Source organism: Plecotus auritus, assembly GCF_963455305.1.
Source record: "Plecotus auritus genome assembly, chromosome: 6".
Classification (NCBI taxonomy): Eukaryota; Metazoa; Chordata; class Mammalia; order Chiroptera; family Vespertilionidae; genus Plecotus; species Plecotus auritus.
In genome coordinates this window covers 35,317,845-35,337,747 of record NC_137773.1, presented here as the reverse complement: position 1 = coordinate 35,337,747, position 19,903 = coordinate 35,317,845, and the positions used below count along the sequence as shown (strand labels likewise).

The window sequence follows — 19,903 nt, the reverse complement described above, 5'->3', positions numbered from 1 at the left end:
CCCATCCTGCCTCGCGCCGCCTGATTCCGGGGCGAAAAACAGGCGCCCCTTCCTCGCCCCGCCACAGGAGGGGGACTCTGGATGAGCCCAGACCCAAAAAGTGCGCCTTCCTCGGGATCCACAGCTGCCGCCCGCCGGTTCTCCCAGGAGGAGAGGTCGTCACTCACCTGCAATTGGAGAGAACGCGATTCCTTAATTGGCGTCAGCCCTACACCCTCCGAAACCCAACAGCAAACCGCGATGGCTACCGCTGCCCCAGCTCACGTCAACTCCTTCCGGACCCGCGGGTGCTTCACTCCTGATTGTCCGCAGGATTGTAGCACCGGGCAGCCTAAGTTCCGCCTCCTAGGGGTTCCGCCGCCAGTCCCCCAGCTGAGCACATCTCCCCGCAGCCCGGTCTCTCCACACCGGCCCAAAGGGGCTTCCGGGGCCCATGGGCCTAAACAGAGAGGGAAATACCGATCCCTAACTTGGGGAAGTTATCCGTGACATCATTTTTTTAAAATGTGTTTTTATTGATTTCAGAGAAAGGAAGGAAGAGGCAGAGACAGAAACATCCATGAGAGAGAAACATCAAGGGCTGCCTTCCTTCACGTCCCCTGCTGGGCATGTGCCCTGACGGGGAATGAACTGGGGACCTCCTGGTGCATGGGTCTACGCTCAACCACTGGGCAACACCGGCTGGGCGGTGACATCATTTTTAAAGAATACACTTTTGAAATACAACTGTTTCTCGAATTCACAAATGATTTACAAAATGTAGCTAAGTGCCAGGTAATGTGTTAGCGGCTGGGTATTGAGCTTTAACAAGACTGTATTGACTCTGCAGTTCATTGTTAATAGATTAGCGTTACTTTCCTTAAATGCGTTTAAATGGGAATATTTTGGTTCCTGGAATGGAAGTGTGATGACAGTGCTTCCAAGATTGCTCTTGTAAGAAGGTCCAAACCTGTATTTTTATAAAAATTGATTTGAGCCTTGGCCAGTGTGGTTCAGTTGGTTGGATGTCCTCCTGTGCCCGGAAAGCTTGCAGGTTAGATTCTCAGTCCGGGCACATGCCCGGGTTGCTGGCTGATCCCCAGTGGGGTGTGTGCAGAAGGCAGCCCCATGAATCCTTCTCTCTCACATGGATGTTTCTCTCTCTTCCTCTCCCTTCCTCTCTCTCTAAAAATCAATTTAAAAATTTTTAAATTTATTTGAGCCTAACAGAGGACAACTGAAAGCAAGATCTCAACAGATTGGGGGAAAAACGCTTCCTAGAATGACAGTTTGCAGTTTCTTTTATGAATTTGAAATTAAGGTGGGAACATAAGGAAAATTAAATGAAGATGGGAGTAAACAAGGTGAGTTTGGATTACAGTTTGGTTAACAAGAGTATGTGGTCTGTTGAGATACTTATGCCTCCTAGGAGTCTGAAAAAGAGAATTACTCTGGCATTCCAAAAGTGAGTTAACCTAGATGTACAAGAACAATGGACAGGGCTTGCTCAGGCAAAGATAACCCTTTTACTAAAGAAGTTATATGCTTGGGGCATGACTACCCACCATGATCTTCCCAGTTAGGAATTCATGATGAGATCACCCTGTGAGGTTGCTTTCAGTAAAACCCATTTTTAAATATATATTTTATTGATTGCAGAGAAGAAGGGAGAGAGAAAGAGAGATAGAAACATCAATGATGAGAAAGAACCATTGATCGGCTGCCTCCTGCACACCCCCTACTGGGGGTTGGGCCCACAAACCGGGCATGGGACCTTTCAGTCCGCAAGCGGAAGTTCTAACTACTGAGCCAAACCAACTAGGGCTCTGCAGCAGTTTTAATGTTTGCCCTCATGTTCCCATGTGTGCTAAGCCACTCCCCAGCCGTGTGCATTTGTTTACTTGTAGTGACTGGTAATGTGATCATTTACTAGACCTATTCAGTATAAATTTAAAATTACTGTAATACATATAGAAAACTTTTCTGTGAAATTAAACTTTCCTTTTTTACACATAATTTTAATTACATAAACGTGTCTACTTAAGTAAAAATAGGTAAACTAATTTTTTTTAACATTCGAATTTGGAAAACCTACTTTATTATATAATGGACTTTCAGCTTTAACGGACACCCCCTTGCCCAAATTAGTCCGTTATATCGAGGTTTTACTGTATTTATTGAATAAATTAATTAATCAATGAATGAAAGAACTGCTGAGGACATTCAGCAGAAAGTATAATGAAAAAATAGGTTTGCCGAAACCGGTTTGGCTCAGTGGATAGAGCGTCGGCCTGCGGACTGAAGGGTCCTGGGTTCGATTCCGGTCAAGGGCATGTACCTTGGTTGCGGGCACATCCCCAGTGGGAGGTGTGCAGGAGGCAGCTGATCGACGTTTCTCTCTCATCGATGTTTCTAACTCTCTATCCCTCTCCCTTCCTCTCTCTGTAAAATATCAATAAAATATATTTAAAAAAAAATAGGTTTAACCCTGGCCAGGTGGCTCAGTTGGTTGGAGTGTCTCCCATATGCCAAAAGGTTGCAAGTTTGATTTCCAGTTAGGGCACAAACTTAGGTTGTGGGTTCAATCCCCAGTCGGGGTGTGTATGGGAGACAACCAATTGATGATTCTCTCTGGAATCAATGTCTCTCTCTCTCTCTCTCTCCCCCTTCCATTCTCTCTAAAAATCAATAAACACATATTTTTAAAAAATATATATCTCAATATTAAAAAAACTAAAAATAAAAGTAAATCTGATAAATATACAAATGACGGGTGCAGATGCAGCAGAAGGGTCATGTTTTTCTGGAAAATAAGAGTAAAAAATTGAATGACATCAGTTTATTTTATTAATATATTTTATAGCAAAGGTGGAAATTTTATTGAAGAACAAGTACAGACTCCCATGTGGGGAGGGGGAAAAGAGTCCCTGTGACATCAGTTTAGAAATGTGTGTGGTAGTGTAAGGTATGTATAGCTAGTTGACCAAAGAAATATCAACACCCTTAACAACTAGTAATAGCACTAATAATTTTTTCTTGATATTTGTGTGACCACATTTTAAGAAGTCAGAGAAGGATTTGACAATGTGTAGACAATACTAAACTATTTTTCATGTGTTGTCTTATCAGTTAACTTCCTATTGTTAAGTTAGAGTAGGCAGATGACAAATGCTGCTTTCCTTCTCAATAGTTTAAAACTGACTACATGAAAAATGTACACAAAATTTAAGAGACTTAACTATAGTTTTGGGAGGAGTAATAGTAACATGGATTTTAAGGGGTGGAACAAATTTTAGAAAAAAAATTGCTTACCTATTAGCAAATTATTTGTATATTTAACCTGATTTAACCAATGAGGTTATGTACTTTTTGAAATGGCTAATCCTCTCCAACAGTTTTTTTCTTTGAACACAGATATTGCTTAAACAGAACAAAGTTCAAAGAAGCTTGATTTAACCAAATCAAACTACTGTGCCAAGGTCAACAAACCAAGATCATTAAGGAATTGCATAAAAAAGAGAAAGAAACTAATGCAGTTTTGAGACCAGGTGTAAGCATTTGCCCATTTGAAGAGTCACCCTGATTTTCTGTCTGACCTCAGGAAGATTCAGTTTCTCTCTCAGGTCTATTTTCTCTTTAAAAGATTGAGAAACTTGAGCCTGGCCCATGTGATTCAGTGGGCATGCAGGAGGCAGCGGATCAAAGTTTCTATCGCTCTCCCTCCCCCTTCTTCTCTCTCTAAAGTCAATAAAAACATTAAAAAAAAAATTTGAGAAGCTTGAGCTTGTTCTATTTTTAACTGTTATTGGGATATATGATTTGGGACTTTTATAAAACAGTTGGGCCAAAAGTCTCATCTTCATCTTAAAGAAGCCTTAATACTTGTAACTTGTACAAAGAGTTGTGGAATTCCACACACAGCAAAGATATTTTAGTAAGGTTCTCAGGAAAATGATTATATAGAATTAGGATAAAATTTAATACTTTTGAATTCTTACTGTTTGTTTTTCAGACCTGAGATGGCAGTTTAGGTCTTGCTCATTTTGTATATAATTTAACCTTTTATAGCAGGCATTTGATATTAAATTAGATGTACTTCACCCTTCAGGTATTGTGAAACCTTTGGCATGACATTTTAGTTAATAGCATAAACCTGTAGTTTTAAAAATTAATTAATTTTTTTAATTAATTTAATTTATCATTAGCTCAGAGCAGGAAAAACCTACCTAGAATGGAGGCAGCTAAATTGATATTGACTAATCACTCCAGTTTCTCTCTGTCTTTGGCATCAAAAGTTAAAAAAAAAAAAAAAAAAGTCTACTTGCCAAAGAAAAAAGTCTACTCTCCCAGAAGGGAATTTTTTTTAAATTATGTCCTGGTCTTTTAGTTCCGTAGGGTGTGGGCGGAGGAGGGGGGGGCGAGAAGGGGGATGGCAGTTGGCGAAGACTTTGGTTACGAGTGCAACTGGATGTCAAAGTTCTCTTCTCTACACAAGCTTCACTGCATGACTTGCATTTTTGGTCTGTTGTCTCTGAGGACTTGTATTATTTGCATCTTCTTCCTTCCCTGGCTTTTCTTTTAGTTTATTGATTTTGGGGGGGGGGGGAGTGAGAGAGAGAAAAAACCTTGAGTTGTTGTTCCACTTAATTATGCATTCATTTATGATCTTGTATGTGCTCTGACTAGGGATTGAACCCACAAACCTGGCATATCGGATGGACACTCTAACCAAATGAGCTACCCGGCGAGGGCCTCCTTCCCCTGCTTTGACAGCAATTGTGGGCAATGAGTTTGGCCTAAAAAGCTTTGAGCAAATATCATACTCTCATGAATAGATGTCAAGGGCAAATAAGATATCATAGTTGAAGCCAAATTACAAATATTGATTTAATTTAAGAGGTAGGGTAGAATAGAGAAATCGCAAGGTGGGGGGGGTAGTTGATTGCCAAAGCATTTCTTGCTTCCATTCTGTTTGAGACCTCTTTTCTCTGATTTCACACCTTTCTGGGATATTTTTTAAAAATATGTTTTTATTGATTTCAGAGAAGAAGGGAGAGAGAGATATATAAAAACATCAATGATGAGAGACAATCATTGATTGGCTGACCCCTGCACACACCCCACTGGGGACCAAGCCCACAACCCAGGCATGTACCCTTGACCGGAATTGAACCCGGGACCCTTCAGTCCCCAGCCATCAGCACTCTATCCACTAAGCCAAACCAGGCAGGGCCCTTTCTTGGATCTTTATCATATCCTGCCTTGATCTGTGTATTTGCTTCACCATCCCACTGTAAACTGCTTAATATCAAGAACTGCATATTCATCTGTAACACCCTGCCTATATTCCACCACTTTTCCACCAGCCCAGAATTTTACTTCATGCCACAATATTGTTCAAAGTCAGCAGTGACTCCCTAATGGCCACAAATTAAAGTCCAAATATCAAATATCTTAGATTATATCTTGAAGCACTCCAAGTTTAATTTCCATCACATCCCAACAATTCCTTTCTCACCTTCCCCTGGTTTCTGCAGGGATTCCTCTCTGGGTCTCTGGTTATTTTACAAACTCAAGAGACCTAAAATAACTGTATAATCACAATGCTTTCCCCCCAACACCCACTTCCTGCACACCTCTCTCCTCATCTCTCATTCAAATATTACTCACTCCTCGGGTTAGGGATCCAACATGAGGATCCTACCAGTTGCTGAGCATGTCTATTCTTTTAAAATTTATCTTTCTATCCTTTTCTTCTTTTTTGAGCATGTCTATTCTAATTACACATTCCAGAACTGGGGATATAACCACAGGATAGATTCAGGGACTCACTGTTAGATGGGACCTGAGGGAAAACTCTATTGTTTACTATAAGCTCCAATTTTCACTGATAGAGAGCAGAGTGTCATTTTGGGTCTGTAGGAGTTTGTGTCAATTTAGGAACTATGTCCAGTATCCCCTGCAAACTCTGATCATTTCCTTTTATTCAAAGTACAGTCACCCTGGTAAATGGTCATTCATCTTGTGGACTAAAAAGGAACCACATACTAAACCTGACAAGCTCAGGGGAGACCTTCTTGGCAAGCCTTAGAAACACAAGAGACCTAAAATAACTGTATAAGATTATTGGTAGCGAAACCAGCTCCAGGTGTTAGACCAGTGGAGTCAGACTGGACCTTGGTTGGCAACTTCAGTACTTGAGTTCTGGTTAAGAAAGAATTCAGAGACAAGACTGAAACTATAGGAGAGTTTCTTTAGGAAGGCATAGAGGTAGAAGAAGTGAGCCATAGAAGAAATGGGGTCAGAAAACAAGTTAGAGAGGCAAAAGAAAGGGCCCTTGTGTTACCCTGGAGATGAGGAGACCTTGGTTCTTGTCTTCTTGAGGGAAAGATCTCAATCAAGACACTAAGTGTAGAAAAGAAAGCAATAATTTATTGACCGTAGCAAAAATATATTTAGGACAGTGAAACAAGAAGAGCACAGTAGAAGCAACAGGAGCCTAGGTTGGACTGCCTTGGCTCACTGGGAAGTCAGAAAAAAGGGGGCCTGGGAGACAAGTTCAGGGGTTAGCCTGGGAGGAGCTGCTGCTGCTGCCCATGGCTTCCCTGGTTGCAAGTCTCATGGGGTTCCTTAGAGGTGCGGGGGTCCTCAAACTTTTTAAACAGGGGGCCAGTTCACTGTCCCTCAGACCGTTGGAGGACCGGACTATAGTTTTTAAAAAAAACTATGAACTGCCGAAACCGGTTTGGCTCAGTGGATAGAGCGTCGGCCTGCGGACTGAAGGGTCCCGGGTTCGATTCCGGTCAAGGGCATGTACCTTGGTTGCGGGCACATCCCCAGTGGGAGGTGTGCAGGAGGCAGCTGATCGATGTTTCTCTCTCATCGATGTTTCTAACTCTCTATCCCTCTCCCTTCCTCTCTGTAAAAAATCAATAAAATATATTTAAAAAAAAAAAAAAAAACTATGAACAAATTCCTATGCGAATTTGGCGGGCCCAGGACGAGTTGGCTGCTAAGCAGGATAGGCAGCGGCGGGCTGGATAAATGTCCTGGGCAGGCCGCATGTGGCCTGCGGGCCATAGTTTGAGGACCCCTGGTAGGGGATAGGTGTGGGAAAGGGTAGGGAAGGACGGGTGAGGGGAATGGCATAGGCACACTGGGACCTTCATTTTCAGGGGTTTTAAAGGCTGGGCGTTTAGGAGTGGACCAATAGGATATTCATCAGCTTTACCAAAATGAGATTTATTCTCTTAATTTGTCTGTCCTTGGGTGGGGTTGGCAAATGGCACTTACTTGGATTTCTGTTGTCTGTCTCCCTGAGTTGGGTGATTTTACCCTCTGTTTGGGGAGAACTGCAAAGCATTTACTCTTAAGCGTCAATGTTTAGGGAAGATAAAATTTACTAGGTGGCTGCAAGCTGCTGTTTAACTATCTGTGTTAGTTTCCCTATTCCACTTGTCCTGCAATTTTCCTAGCTTCTTGCTATTCTACAACACTTGGAACTTAGGAGAAAGAAAGAAAAGGAAAACACGCTTGGGGGAAGGGGATAGGGAAAGGTGCCTGTGTGCTCCATAGAGTTGCCCAGAAAGGAAGTTTGAATGTTTTAGCTTACTGTAAACGCTTAGAAATAAAACTGCCATTTACACGTGCTGTTCAATGTGCCCTTAATGAACTTTAGCGTGACTATGCTATGAATCAGCGAGTTTCAAAATTAAAATTACTTCTAAATCCTCAGGTCAAAAAGCAAGGCCTCCGCCACGGTGATTACACTTTTAATTCACGTACATAATTAACCACCTTTTTAAAAAATGTTCTTACAATTTACACCTGAATATAATGAAATACTGCAATGAACATTATTCCAGCTACCAGACATATAGTCTCAATAGAGGATAATGACGCCTGTAGTCTCAGGTGACCTTCACCAAAACCCGAGGAGAGGAACTATCAGTCCCATTTCACGAAAGCGGCCAGTGAAACCCTGATTGCGCTAAGATCCCGGCCCTGCCGGCGAGATGACGTTTACGACGGCGGGGATTTCCGTACCGGTGACACACGCCACTTCCGGCCGGTGGTGAGAGTCAGTGACGTGGCAGGCCAGGCCGAACACGGTCCTTAGGGCCGGGACACCCGGGGCTGTCAGCTGGCCTCTGGGCAGCCCGGCCGGGAGAGCACCGACTGCGGCGGCAGTCGCCAGCCCGGAGCCGGAAGTGCCACGTGTCCCCATTGCGCTTGCGCGGCCGGCGGCTGACACTTCCGGCAAGGGCCTCTCTGCTCTCTGGGCTTGGCTGCCTCCTTCCAGCACCGCGTTCCCGGCCCCACCGACGCGACTACGTACCCTCAGCTCCCTGGCCAAGTCGTGGCCGCTGGTGGGCTGGGGAGAATGTGGCGCCAGGCCTAGGGCTTGATGCGCCTCCCTCTCTCCTCCCCGCCTCTGTCCACAGTCGTTGTTTCCCTTCGCTTCCAGTAGTCGTCTTTCACCTCTTCTCTTGGCGCTGTCGCATATCGCGACCAGCCCCTTCGAACCCGGATAACCACCGTCGTCATGTCCCAGCCGGGGATACCGGCCTCCGGCGGCGCCCTAACCAGCCTCCAGGCCCAGAATGGGGCCGCCTCGGCCTCGGGGTCTTCGTATACCAACGGTAGGTGCCACTCGGGGGCGCAGGGAGGGCACAGTTTGGGCCCGGGCTCCCGTTGAACTTGCTGCCGCCGCCTGAGGCGAGAAGAGGGGAGGGTGACATCCAGACCTGGGTCTGAAGCCGGTGGAGGTGGGCGGCTAGGCCACGGAGACAGCGGCGAATATGCGCCCGCTACTCCTGGCTCGTCTTAGTGTTTTATGTTTAATTGTTTATTCATTTGTCGAGCAAACAGTTAATGAGCACTTGTAAACCTGGGTGAAAACTAGATTCTGTCCATACCTCAAAACTCGCATATAAACCTCATAGTTGTTTATGTGCCTTCCTACTCCGTGCCACCTCACCCGTCTTATAGAGAGCAGATTTGGGGTCTGATTCATTTCGGTCCTGCAGGGCCTACAGTGGGATGGGGGTCATACTCCGTCTGAATTTGTGGAGATTAATGAATGATTGTACTGTCCGGATATCCCTTTAGAGCCGGTTCATCTTTCCCAGAACCTTCCTCGAATTGTACTGAGGCCACCTGTTCAGTTTTGATGCTTTGGAAGAACCAGAGGGGAGGATTTCCTGTTTGATTTCCAGAGGTCTTTACATCACTTGGAAAGTGGGTGGGCACAACTCAGAACCTCTGATGAGAGTGTGCATGTGGCACTATAATTTGTCATTTGGTGTGAGAGTATCTTAGGATTTTTTTTTTACCTCTTATAGGATTTCAAAAATTGTACTTCATTGTGATTTTATTATAATTGTTATAATAAAGATAGATTGCCAACAGCTTGTTAAGTTACCAATTTACCTACACATCTTTGGTTCATGGAAACAAAACTAGAATAATACTAAAATACCGAGATTTCCGTTGGAATCTAAAATTTCTGTGAAGTTCGAGAATATAGGCAATGACTAAAATAGTTAATTTACATTATTTTTAGAGACGACTGCTGTCTTTTTTTTTTTTTTTTTTTTTTTTTTTTTTTTTTTTTTTTACAAAGAAAGCTCTAGAAGACTTTTAAAAATGTCTGTGAGTGGGCAGAAGCAAGAATAAGTGGGGGTAAGCACTGAAATGGTGTTCAATCGAATCAATTGTTCTTTCTCAAATTTATGGTAATGTGTAAATTACATTTATTTTAGACGATTTACTGACATTTATGCTGAGGATGAAATCATTTAAAGAAATTTAAGCTATAAAAACTTAAAAAGGATGTCATATGGCTGTGGCTTTTTCTTATCTATAAATTTCAATTTTACATGAGCTTTAAATTTTTTTTAATTTTTTGATTTTAGAGAGAGAGAGGAAGGGAGAGAGAAACATCGATTTGTTTTTCCCCTAGTCATTCATTCATTAGTTGCTTCTTGTATGTGCCCTGAGGATTGAACCCATGACCTTGGCATATGGGGACCACTCTCTAACCAGCTGAGCAACCCAGCCAGGGCTGGATTTACCATTTAAAGCTCATGTAAAATTGCCCTGCCCTGGTAGCTCAGTTGGTTAGAGTGTGGTCCTGATATTCCAGGGTTTTGGGTTTGATCCTCGCTCAGGGCACATACAAGAATCAATAATGAATGCATGAATAAGTGGAACAACAAATCGATGTTTCTCTATCCTCTTTTTAAAAATCAGTAAATAAAAATTTTTAAATAAAATAAATATCCTATATAATAAAAGCCTAATATACTGTGTCAGGCCATCCTGTCATCCGTTCAACCAATCAAAGCGTAGTATGTTAATGATATGCAAAGGCCACTCAACCGCTCGCTATGACCTGCACTGACCACCAGGGGGCAGACAGTTGGCCGGTTGACCAGTCACTATAACGTGCACTGACCACCAGGGGGCAGATGCTTCAACCGGTAGGTTAGCTTGCTGCTGGGGTCCTGCCGATCAGGACTGAGCGAGATGGGCCGGACATGCCCCGGAGCCCTCCTGCTGTCCCGCCCCTGCTGGCCAACCTCCCGCATCCCTCCCCGGCCCCGATCGTGCACCAGTGGGGTCCCTTGGCCTGGCCTGCGCCCTCTCGCAATCCGGGCTGAGGGACCCACTCCCTCCCAAGTGTACAAATTTTGTGCCTCAGGCCTCTAGTATTAAATAAATACATAAATGGCAAATCCTACCAATGTGCTTGTAAGCTTATACAAACATACTAGAGGCCCGGTGCATGAAAATTCATGCACTGGAGGGGGTGGTCCCTCAGCCCGGCCTGCCCCCTCTCAGTCCAGGAGCCCTCAGGGGCGGGAGGCGACCCAGCAATCAGGGGAAGGCAACGCCCCATCACACCTCTGCTGCTGCCACTGCCGGCAGTGCAAGCCTTGGCTGGCCCTGGTTACCTGAGCCTCAGGTGGCCCTGGGCAGCTAGGGGGCTCGGGACTGGTGGACTCTGGAGGCAGGTGTACGGAGTGGCTGGGCCCGCCTAGGGGTGGGCCCGGCCTTGCTGCACGGCTGCCATCCCAGCAGGGCTGAGGGGACTGGGCGCCGCTATCTTATGGCTGTGGGCACCGCCATCTTTGAGGGCGGGGCAGTCAATTAGCATATCTCCTCCTTATTGGCTGTGGGTGCCGCCATCTTTGCAATGGCATGAGCGTCAATTCGCATATTCCCTCTTTATTAGATAGGATAGTTTTGTTAATTTTGAAATGTCAAAGGAATTTAGCCACTGTGATATGCTGTATTGGAGATGTTGTCATTACGTTAATTTGATCCAGTCCAACAGACATTTGTTGCATATCTTCTAAGTTCTGTCCTTGGGAAAATGGAACCCAAGGTACAGTCCCCTCCTTGTACACAGGTTCCCTAGAGCCAAATGGGGATTTACATATGGAATGAAATCATAGAAGTGCATAAATACATACCTTTTAAAATATATAATTGACAGTCTTTTTATAAGCTCCATTTCTAAAGTTTTTTTTGTAGAGGTAGTCTCAGTAAAATGTCTGTTGTCCTATATTGGATTCACTTTTTGTGCATCCCACTAATAATAAAGAATACAAATATGGTGGAGAATTGGAGTGGAGGTTATTTTTCTAGAAGGTGAAAAAATAGTTCAGTGCTGGAATGTAATTTTATTTTGGTTAACTCTTTCAAGGCAGTTATTGCTGCTTAAATATTCCATAGAGCCCTGGTCATGTGGCTCAATTGGTTGGAAAATTGTTTCTATATACCAAAAGGTAGTGGGTTTGATTCTCTGTCAGGCCACATACCTAGGTTGCAAGTTCCATCCCTGGTCGGGGCAAGTATGGAAGGCAACTGATCAGTTTCTCTTTCATATCCATGTTTCTTTCTCTCTCTCTCCCACTTTCTCCCTCTCTAAAAATCAACAACAAAAATTCTATTGAATGCTCTTAAGCTTTAGATTTAATGTAGCTTGCTTATATTACATATCACAGTTCGGTTGGATCTTCAGATATTTTTAAATTATAATCAAAAGACCCAAGTAAAGTAGTCCCCCTTATCTATGGGAGATACGTTCCAGTGGATGCCTGAAGCTGGATAGTACTGAAACCTATATAGGCCATGTTTTTTTTTTTATATATATATGTACCTATGATAAAGTTTAATTTATAAATTAGGCACAGTAAGAGGTTAACTAGTAATAAAGTAGAACAATTAAACAACACACTAATAAGTTACATAAAAATGGTGTCTCAAAATATCTTGTACTGTAACTGACCCTTTCTATGATGATGCAAGATGATACAATCCTTTATAATAAAAGGCTGATATGTAAATCAGCTGGCGGAACAACTGGTCGCTATGACACACACTGACCACCAGGGGGCAGATGCTCAATGCAGGAGCTGCCCGCAGGTGGTCAGTGCACTCCCACAGCGGGAGCGCTGCTCAGCCAGAAGCCGGGCTCATGACTGGCGAGTGCAGCAGTGGTGGCTGGAGCCTCTCCTGCCTTCGCAGCAGCGCTAAAGATGTCCTACTGTCTTACTGATGGCTCCCGGCCTGTGAGAGGGCACAGGCCGGGCTGAGGGGACCCCCGCCCCAAGTGCACGAATTTCGTGCACTGGGCCTATAGTGTTTACATAAAATGAAATGAGGTACTCAGAATAGCACACAATATAAAACTTATGAATTATTTCTGGAATTTTCCATGTAATATTTTCGGATCGCAGTTGACCGAAGGTATCTGAAACTATAGAAACTGAATAAGGGGGACTAGTGTAATCACCTTTTTCATTTTTCTATAATTTCTTTCGTATTGTGTGGTATTATGTTATAGAATTCCTCACAAATGGAGACCTTTCTGTGGTCAGTTGTTGCATTACAATTTAAAATTGTTGAGATATGTTTTTCTAAGTTTCTGTGTAGATTTGTGTATACGTATTTCCTTTGCAAAAATGGATAGTGAAACTGCAAGACTTCTTAAATTGGCAGATCTTCATCTGATTAGCATGTAATAAGGCTAAAGGCAGATCATGATTCCCTGTTAATTAGCTGCTTTATTTTGACTTTGAATCCCTTTGCCAAAGCAGTTAGAAATTGCAGTTTTATTAAATTTATTTTGGTAATATTTATGTAATAGTCACTTTTCCCATATAGATTAAGGGTGAGAAGAATATTCTCAAACCTCTTTCCCACCCAGCTTTCCATTATATTGTAATTTTATTAAATAATATCTGATTTGCCTCTAGATTGTAAAACCTATGAGGGCAAGAATATCTGTTTTACACATCATCCTCTCTCCAACTCCCCACATGGTGTCTAGCACATTTTAAGAGTTACCAGTTTTATTGTTTGAAAGTTTTAGATTTAGGTATTTTGTAATTTAGGTCACTAAACATATACTGACTTAATGCATTGTAAGATTAGAGCTCACTTCCAACTTTTTTTTTTCTGATAAAATTTTCTGTGGATTTTTGCACAATATTATCAGCTAAAACTCAATAGAATATGTGTGTGAGGGGGGTTGATTATCAGTTTAATCTAGATTTGTACTCATCTCTATTTCTGGCATGACAGAAATGTAGATCTCCTTTAGTTTCACTATGATGTAAACCATGGTTATGATTGTATATTTAATATAGGAAGTCTCTAGTCATGATCAAACCATGCTGTGAATAAAATTGGCATGTGGTCACCCTGGCCAGTGTGGCTCAGTTGGTCGAGTGTTGTCCTGTTCACCAAAAGGTTGATGGTTCCATTCTCCATCAGGGTACATGCCTGGGCTGTAGGCTCGATTCCCAGTAGGCTCCTGTAGCCAATGGATGTTAAGCTCTCACATCAATGTTTCTCTCTCTCCCTCTTTCTCTCCCTTCTTTTCTCTCTCTCTAAAAAAAAAGAAAGAGAGAGAAAAAAACAACTCCCATTGGCATGGGGTATATAACACTGATTGTTGTGGCCGAGTGCCCTTTAATGTTTTCAGTGGGGCAAGTAACTTTGGACTCTCATAAGACTCTTTACATACCTCTATTAGAATGTATGACATTGAGCTTCTTTTTTGTCTCTGTTGATACATTGGAAGCTCCTGAAAGATAAATGGTAGCAATAAGACTTAACATTTATTGTTTAATTTATGACCAGTTACTGTGCTAGGCTGCATTATATGCATCATCTTCTTTAATCCTCAAAACAGTCCTATGAGCTTAGAACTGTTATGTTTAGTGACAAGCATACTGAGATAAGTGGTCAAGCAACTAGCTCAAGGTCATGCAGCTAACCACCTAAATTTGTGGAACCTAGATTTAAAGCTAAGCAGTCTTGCCCTGACCGGGTAGCTCAGTTGGTTAGAGCATTGTCCCCATATGCCAAACTTGTAGGTCCAGTCAGGGCACATTCAAAAATCAACCAAAGAATGCATAGATGGGTGGAACAACATTTCCCTCCCCCTCCTCCTTCCCATCCCCTCTTGCAGCACACTGATTGGAAATTGCTAGTATAGAGTGACCTTGTACTATTAGGAAGTTGATTGTATAGGACTTATGACATTCCTTTAGATAGTTTTCTATAGTAACTCCCAGAAATTGAATATTCACCACACTGTAGTGTTTGAATATACAGAAAAGGACTGAGTTCAGTGAACTACCTTGACTTGTGTGATTTGGGACAAATTGGCATAGCTGCTCTAAGCTTGGGATTTCTTGGGGTACCAGAATCTTTAGAGTTTTTTTGGAATATGCAGATTCTTTATCTCCTCTATTAGTGTTTGAGAAATTACAAATATATAAGCAAAGTGTTCTTGGAAAACATAAGTAGTTAATTTCCCAGAACATATCTCTCTGATTTGATGTTTTTCAGATCAGCTAGAGATATAATTTATTTATCTTACTCTCTCCATCCCTACCCCATGTGTTCAAAGGATTCAAGATGACTATATAAATGGGTTATATAAACATTGAGGGGTAAAACTTAGGGAAAGTGAAACTTTTTAAAACCTGTGTATATGGTAAGAAAGTCACATTGTTTAGCTGCTTTCTGATTATATTCAGAGAAGGTCAATCTAATGGGACTCAGAACACTCCCTTGTTTCTAAAGTATAGATTTAGCATTCCCATTGGTGACTTCTTATTGGTGCTGACATTGAATAGTGGCCTTTTCTCTCTGGCCAATCTGTTAGTCTGCTTATCTCAAAATGATTCCAGACCAAGTCTCACTATTTCAATACTTTAAACACTTTTCCATTGGAATCCTATGTCACATTTCACATTTTTAAAATGTTTCTTTCTTCAGAGTCCTTAGACAGGGATCAGTAAAAAAACAACAACCCTGCCCTAACTGGTTTGGTTCAGTGGATAGAGTGTCGGCCTGCGGATTCAAGGGTCCCAGGTTCGATTCCAGTCAAGGGCATGTACCTTGGTTGCGGGCACATACCCAGTAGGGAGTGTGCAGGAGGCAGCTGATCGATGTTTCTAACTCTATCCCTCTCCCTTCCTCTCTGTAAAAAAAAAAAATATATATATATATATATATATGTATATATATGTATATATATGTATATATATATATGACCCTTAATTACAGATAGGAAGGTTAAGAAATTAACCTGAGCCCTGGTGGTGTGGCTCAGTTGACCTTTGAACAATGCTAGGGTTAGGAGCATCGACCCTCTGTGCAGTCGAAAATCTGCATATGACTATTGACTTCCCCAAAACTAAATGACTAATAATACCAATAACATAGTCAACACACATTTTGTATGCTGTATGTATTATATACTGTATTTTTACAATAAAGTAAGCTAGAGAAAAGAAAATGTTATTAAGAAAATCATAAGAGCCTGGCTGGCATGGCTATGAACCAAGAGGTCAGGGTTCGGATCCTGGTCAGGGCACAAACCCGAGTTGCAGGCTTGATCCCCATTGGGGGCATGCAGGGGGCAGCCGATCAATGATTCTCTCTCATCATTGATGTTTCTATCTCTCCCTCTCCTAATATTCTTTTTGTAATTTATCCCTGTTGCTTATTCATTTCATTGACAGTCTATTGTGTGACTAATCTACAATTTCTTTATCTCCTGTTGATGGATATTTCATTTCTTTACAATCTTTCATTATTATAAACATTGCTGCAGCTAACACATTTGGATCTATTTCTTTTGTCCTGGAAGGATACCTATGTTTTTTTTTGTTTTGTTTTTTTAAATATATTTTATTGATTTTTTATAGAGAGGAAGGTAGAGGGGGCAGAGAGTTAGAAACATCGATGGGAGAGAAACATCGATCAGCCACCTCCTACACACCTCCTACTGGGGATGTGCCCACAACCAAGGTACATGCCCTTGACCGGAATCGAACCTGGGACCCTTCAGTCCGCAGGCCAACGCTCTATCCACTGAGCCAAACTGGTCAGGGCTGTTTTTTTATTTTTATTTTGGAGAGCAATGTATATAGACTAACTCCCTCCCTCCAACTCATACTATATATATGTTTCTGTAGGCCTTCCAATTTACCTCTCTCTACATATACACAGACTTATGTATGTTTGTATAAGCATTGCATAATGATGAAATGATTCAAATTAGTCTGATGACATTTGTACATTGGTTGCATGAACTGAGGAGGTATGACTAGAAGATATTTTCTTTTTATATCTTTTAAGCATATATAGCCCAAAGACTTTTTTTTTTAAAGTTTATGTGAGTATCACCTTTTTAAAAATATTCATCGTATTTCCTAATTTTATTTTATTTTAAAAAAAATATTTATTTATTGACTAGAGGCCTAGCACACAAAATTCGTGCACGGGTACAGTCCCTAGGCCTGGCCTGCGATCAGGGCCAGCTGCCGCAGCTGGCCCCACCACCCACTGCCACCCATCTCTGGTTCCCCGTTCTCCATTGGGTGATCGGTGCCTGATGGTGAGGGGAAGGGACCGAGAAGTCAACTGTTCCTGCCCAGTCACCAGCCCCGCCCCCACCACAGGTGGCCATCATGTGATCATAGCCTGCCAGCCAGGGAAAGGGACCAAGAGGTGGTCAGTGTGCCTCATAGTGGCTGGTCCAGTGGGCGTTCTGGGTGTTCTGCTGTTATGGTCAATTTGCATATTGCCCTTTGATTATATAGGATTATGTAGGATATGCCTCTTGGCCTTGTGTATGTCTGCTTATGAGAAGTGTTTAAGTCCTTTGCCCATTTTTTTATTGGATTGTTTATCTTCCTTTTGTTAAGTTGTATGAGTTCCCTATAAATTTTGGAGATTAAACCCTTATCATATGTCACATTGGCAAATATGTTCTCCCATGCAGTGGGCTTTCTTGTTTTTATGGTTTCCCATCTTATGTTTAAGTCTTTATCCATTTTGAGTTTATTTTTGTGTATGATGTAAGTTGGTGGTCAAGTTTCATTTTTTTGCATGTATCCAATTTTTCCAGCACCATTTGTTGAAGGGACTGTCTTGACTCCTGTGTGCTCTTTCCTCCCTCGTTAAATATTAGTTGAGCATAATGGCTTGGGTTGATTACTGGGTTCTCTGTTCTGTTCCATTGGTCTATTTTTATGTTCTTGTGCCAGTACCAGGCTGTTTTGAGAACAGTAGCTTTGTAATATAACTTGATGTCTGGTATTGTGATCCCTCCAACTTTGTTCTTTGCTCTCAGGATTGCTCTATTCGGGGTCTTTTTTTTTGTTCCATATGAATTTTTGGAGAGTTTGTTATAGGTCTGTGGAAAATTAACAAATCTACAAATGGCAAGTGCTGGCAAGGATGTGGAGAAAAGAGAACCCTCATGCACTGATGGTGGGAATGCAAGCTGGCACACCTCTGTGGAAAACAGAGGAGTTTCCTCAAAAAAAAATTAAAAATGGAACTCCCATTTGACCCAGTAATCCCACTCCTAGTAATATATCCCAAGAAACCAGAAACACCAATCAGAAAGAACATATGCACCCCTATGTTCATAGCAGCACAATTTACAATAGCTAAGATTTGGAAACAGCCTAAGTGTCCATCAGCAGATGAGTGGATTAAAAAACTGTGGTACATCTACACAGTGGAATACTATGCTGCTGTAAAAAAGAACTCTTACCATTTACAACAGCATGGATGGGCCTGGAGAGCATTATGCTAAGTGAAATAAGCCAGAGAATGATAAGTATCACATGATCTCACTCATTTGTGGAATATAATGAACCACATAAACTGGTGAAAAAAAAAAAAAAGATCCAGAGACATAGAAGCATGGAACAGACCCTCAAACCTCAGAGGGAAGGCAGGGGGAGGGTGGGTGGGCAGGGTGTGTGGGGGGAGATCAACCAAAGAACTTGTATGCTTATAAGCATAACCAATGGACACAGACAATGGGGGTGGTGGTAAAGGCCAGGGCTGGGGAGCGGGACAGGCTGGGAGAGAACAATGGTGGAAAAGGGGACATATGTAATACTTTCAACAATAAAAAAATTTTTAAATTATTTTTTTGTTTTTCTAAAAATTTTTATTGTTGAAAGTATTACATAGGTCCTCCTTTTCCCCCCATTAACCTCTTCCAGCCTGCTTCCATCCCTATCCCCCACCCTCCAGGCCCTTACCACCCCATTGTCTGTGTCCACAGGTTATGCATATATGCATAAAAGTTCATTGATTTTTCTTTTTATTATTGCCTAATTTTATGGACAGAAATAATAGTATAGTCCTCAATAGAAGTGCTGATTTTAAGGGTTATTAAATTAAATTAATTAATTAAGGAAGAGGGATAGAGAGACAGAAACATGGAGAGAGAAATATCATGATAGGCTGCCTCCTGCCTGCACCTTACTGGGGATTGAGCCTGCAACTGGGGCATGTGCCCTGACCAGGAATTGAACCGGAGCCTCTTAGTTCCTGGGTTGATGCTCAATCGCTGAGCCACACCAGCTGGGTCTGATTAAATTTTTTAAAAATATATTTTATTGATATTTTACAGGGAGGAAGGGAGAGGGATAGAGAGCTAGAAACATCGATGAGAGAGAAACATTGATCAGCTGCCTCCTGCACACCTCCCACTGGGGATGTGCCCGCAACCAAGGTACATGCCCTTGACCGGAATCGAACCCAGGACCCTTCAGTCCGCAGGCGGACACTCTATCCACTGAGCCAAACGGGTTTCGGCATTGATTAATTTTTTATAGCAGTTTTAAAATGTACAATTCAATGTTTTTTAGTATATTGACAGAGTTTGGCAACCATAACTGCGATCAGGTTGTTTTTTTTTTAATGTATTTTCATTGATTTCAGAGAGGAAGGGAAAGGGGGAGAGAGAGAAACATCAGTGATGAGAGAGAATCATTGATCGGCTGCCTCATGCACACCCCTCACTGGAGATTGAGCCTGCAACCGGGCATGTGCCCTGACTGGGAATCAAACCGTGACCTCCTGATTCACAGGTTGACGCTCAACCACTGAACCACACCAGCTGGGCACTACAATCAGTTTTAGAATATTTTTATTACCCCAAAAAGAAACTCCATACCTATTAGTAGTCACTCCCCATTCCCTCCTCCTAGCCACTGCAACCATAAATCTACATCTGTGTTTGTGGATTTTCCTATTCTGGACATTTCATATAAATGGATTATATAATGTATGGCCCTTTGTGACTAGTATCTTTCACTTAGCATGATGTTTTCAAGGTTTATTTATGTTGTAGTGCAGTGGTCGGCAAACTCATTAGTCAACAGTACAACGACTGAAATTTTTTTTGAGAGCCAAATTTTTTAAACTTAAACTTCTTCTAACGCCACTTCTTCAAAATAGACTCGCCCAGGCCATGGTATTTTGTGGAAGAGCCACACTCAAGGGGCCAAAGAGCCACATGTGGCTCGTGAGCCGCAGTTTGCCAACCACTGTTGTAGTGTGTTGTCAATACTTCATTCCTTTT

The 19,903-nt window shown here is 42.2% G+C and overlaps 2 protein-coding genes across 2 annotated transcripts in view; one reads left to right on the top strand and one right to left on the bottom strand.

Annotated features, from left to right (window-relative positions):
• SAR1B (secretion associated Ras related GTPase 1B) overlaps window positions 1–318 on the bottom strand; it is a 30,332-nt gene extending 30,014 nt beyond the window's left edge. The window contains exon 1 of the mRNA XM_080672396.1: window positions 168–318. The gene's annotated coding sequence lies outside the window, so the exon portion shown is untranslated. The remainder of the gene's footprint in view (window positions 1–167) is intronic.
• Window positions 319–8,068: 7,750 nt separating this feature from the next.
• SEC24A (SEC24 homolog A, COPII coat complex component) overlaps window positions 8,069–19,903 on the top strand; it is a 72,246-nt gene continuing 60,411 nt past the window's right edge. The window contains exon 1 of the mRNA XM_080672395.1: window positions 8,069–8,621. Within this exon, the coding sequence (XP_080528521.1) occupies window positions 8,525–8,621 (97 nt within the window). The 5' untranslated portion in view covers window positions 8,069–8,524. The remainder of the gene's footprint in view (window positions 8,622–19,903) is intronic.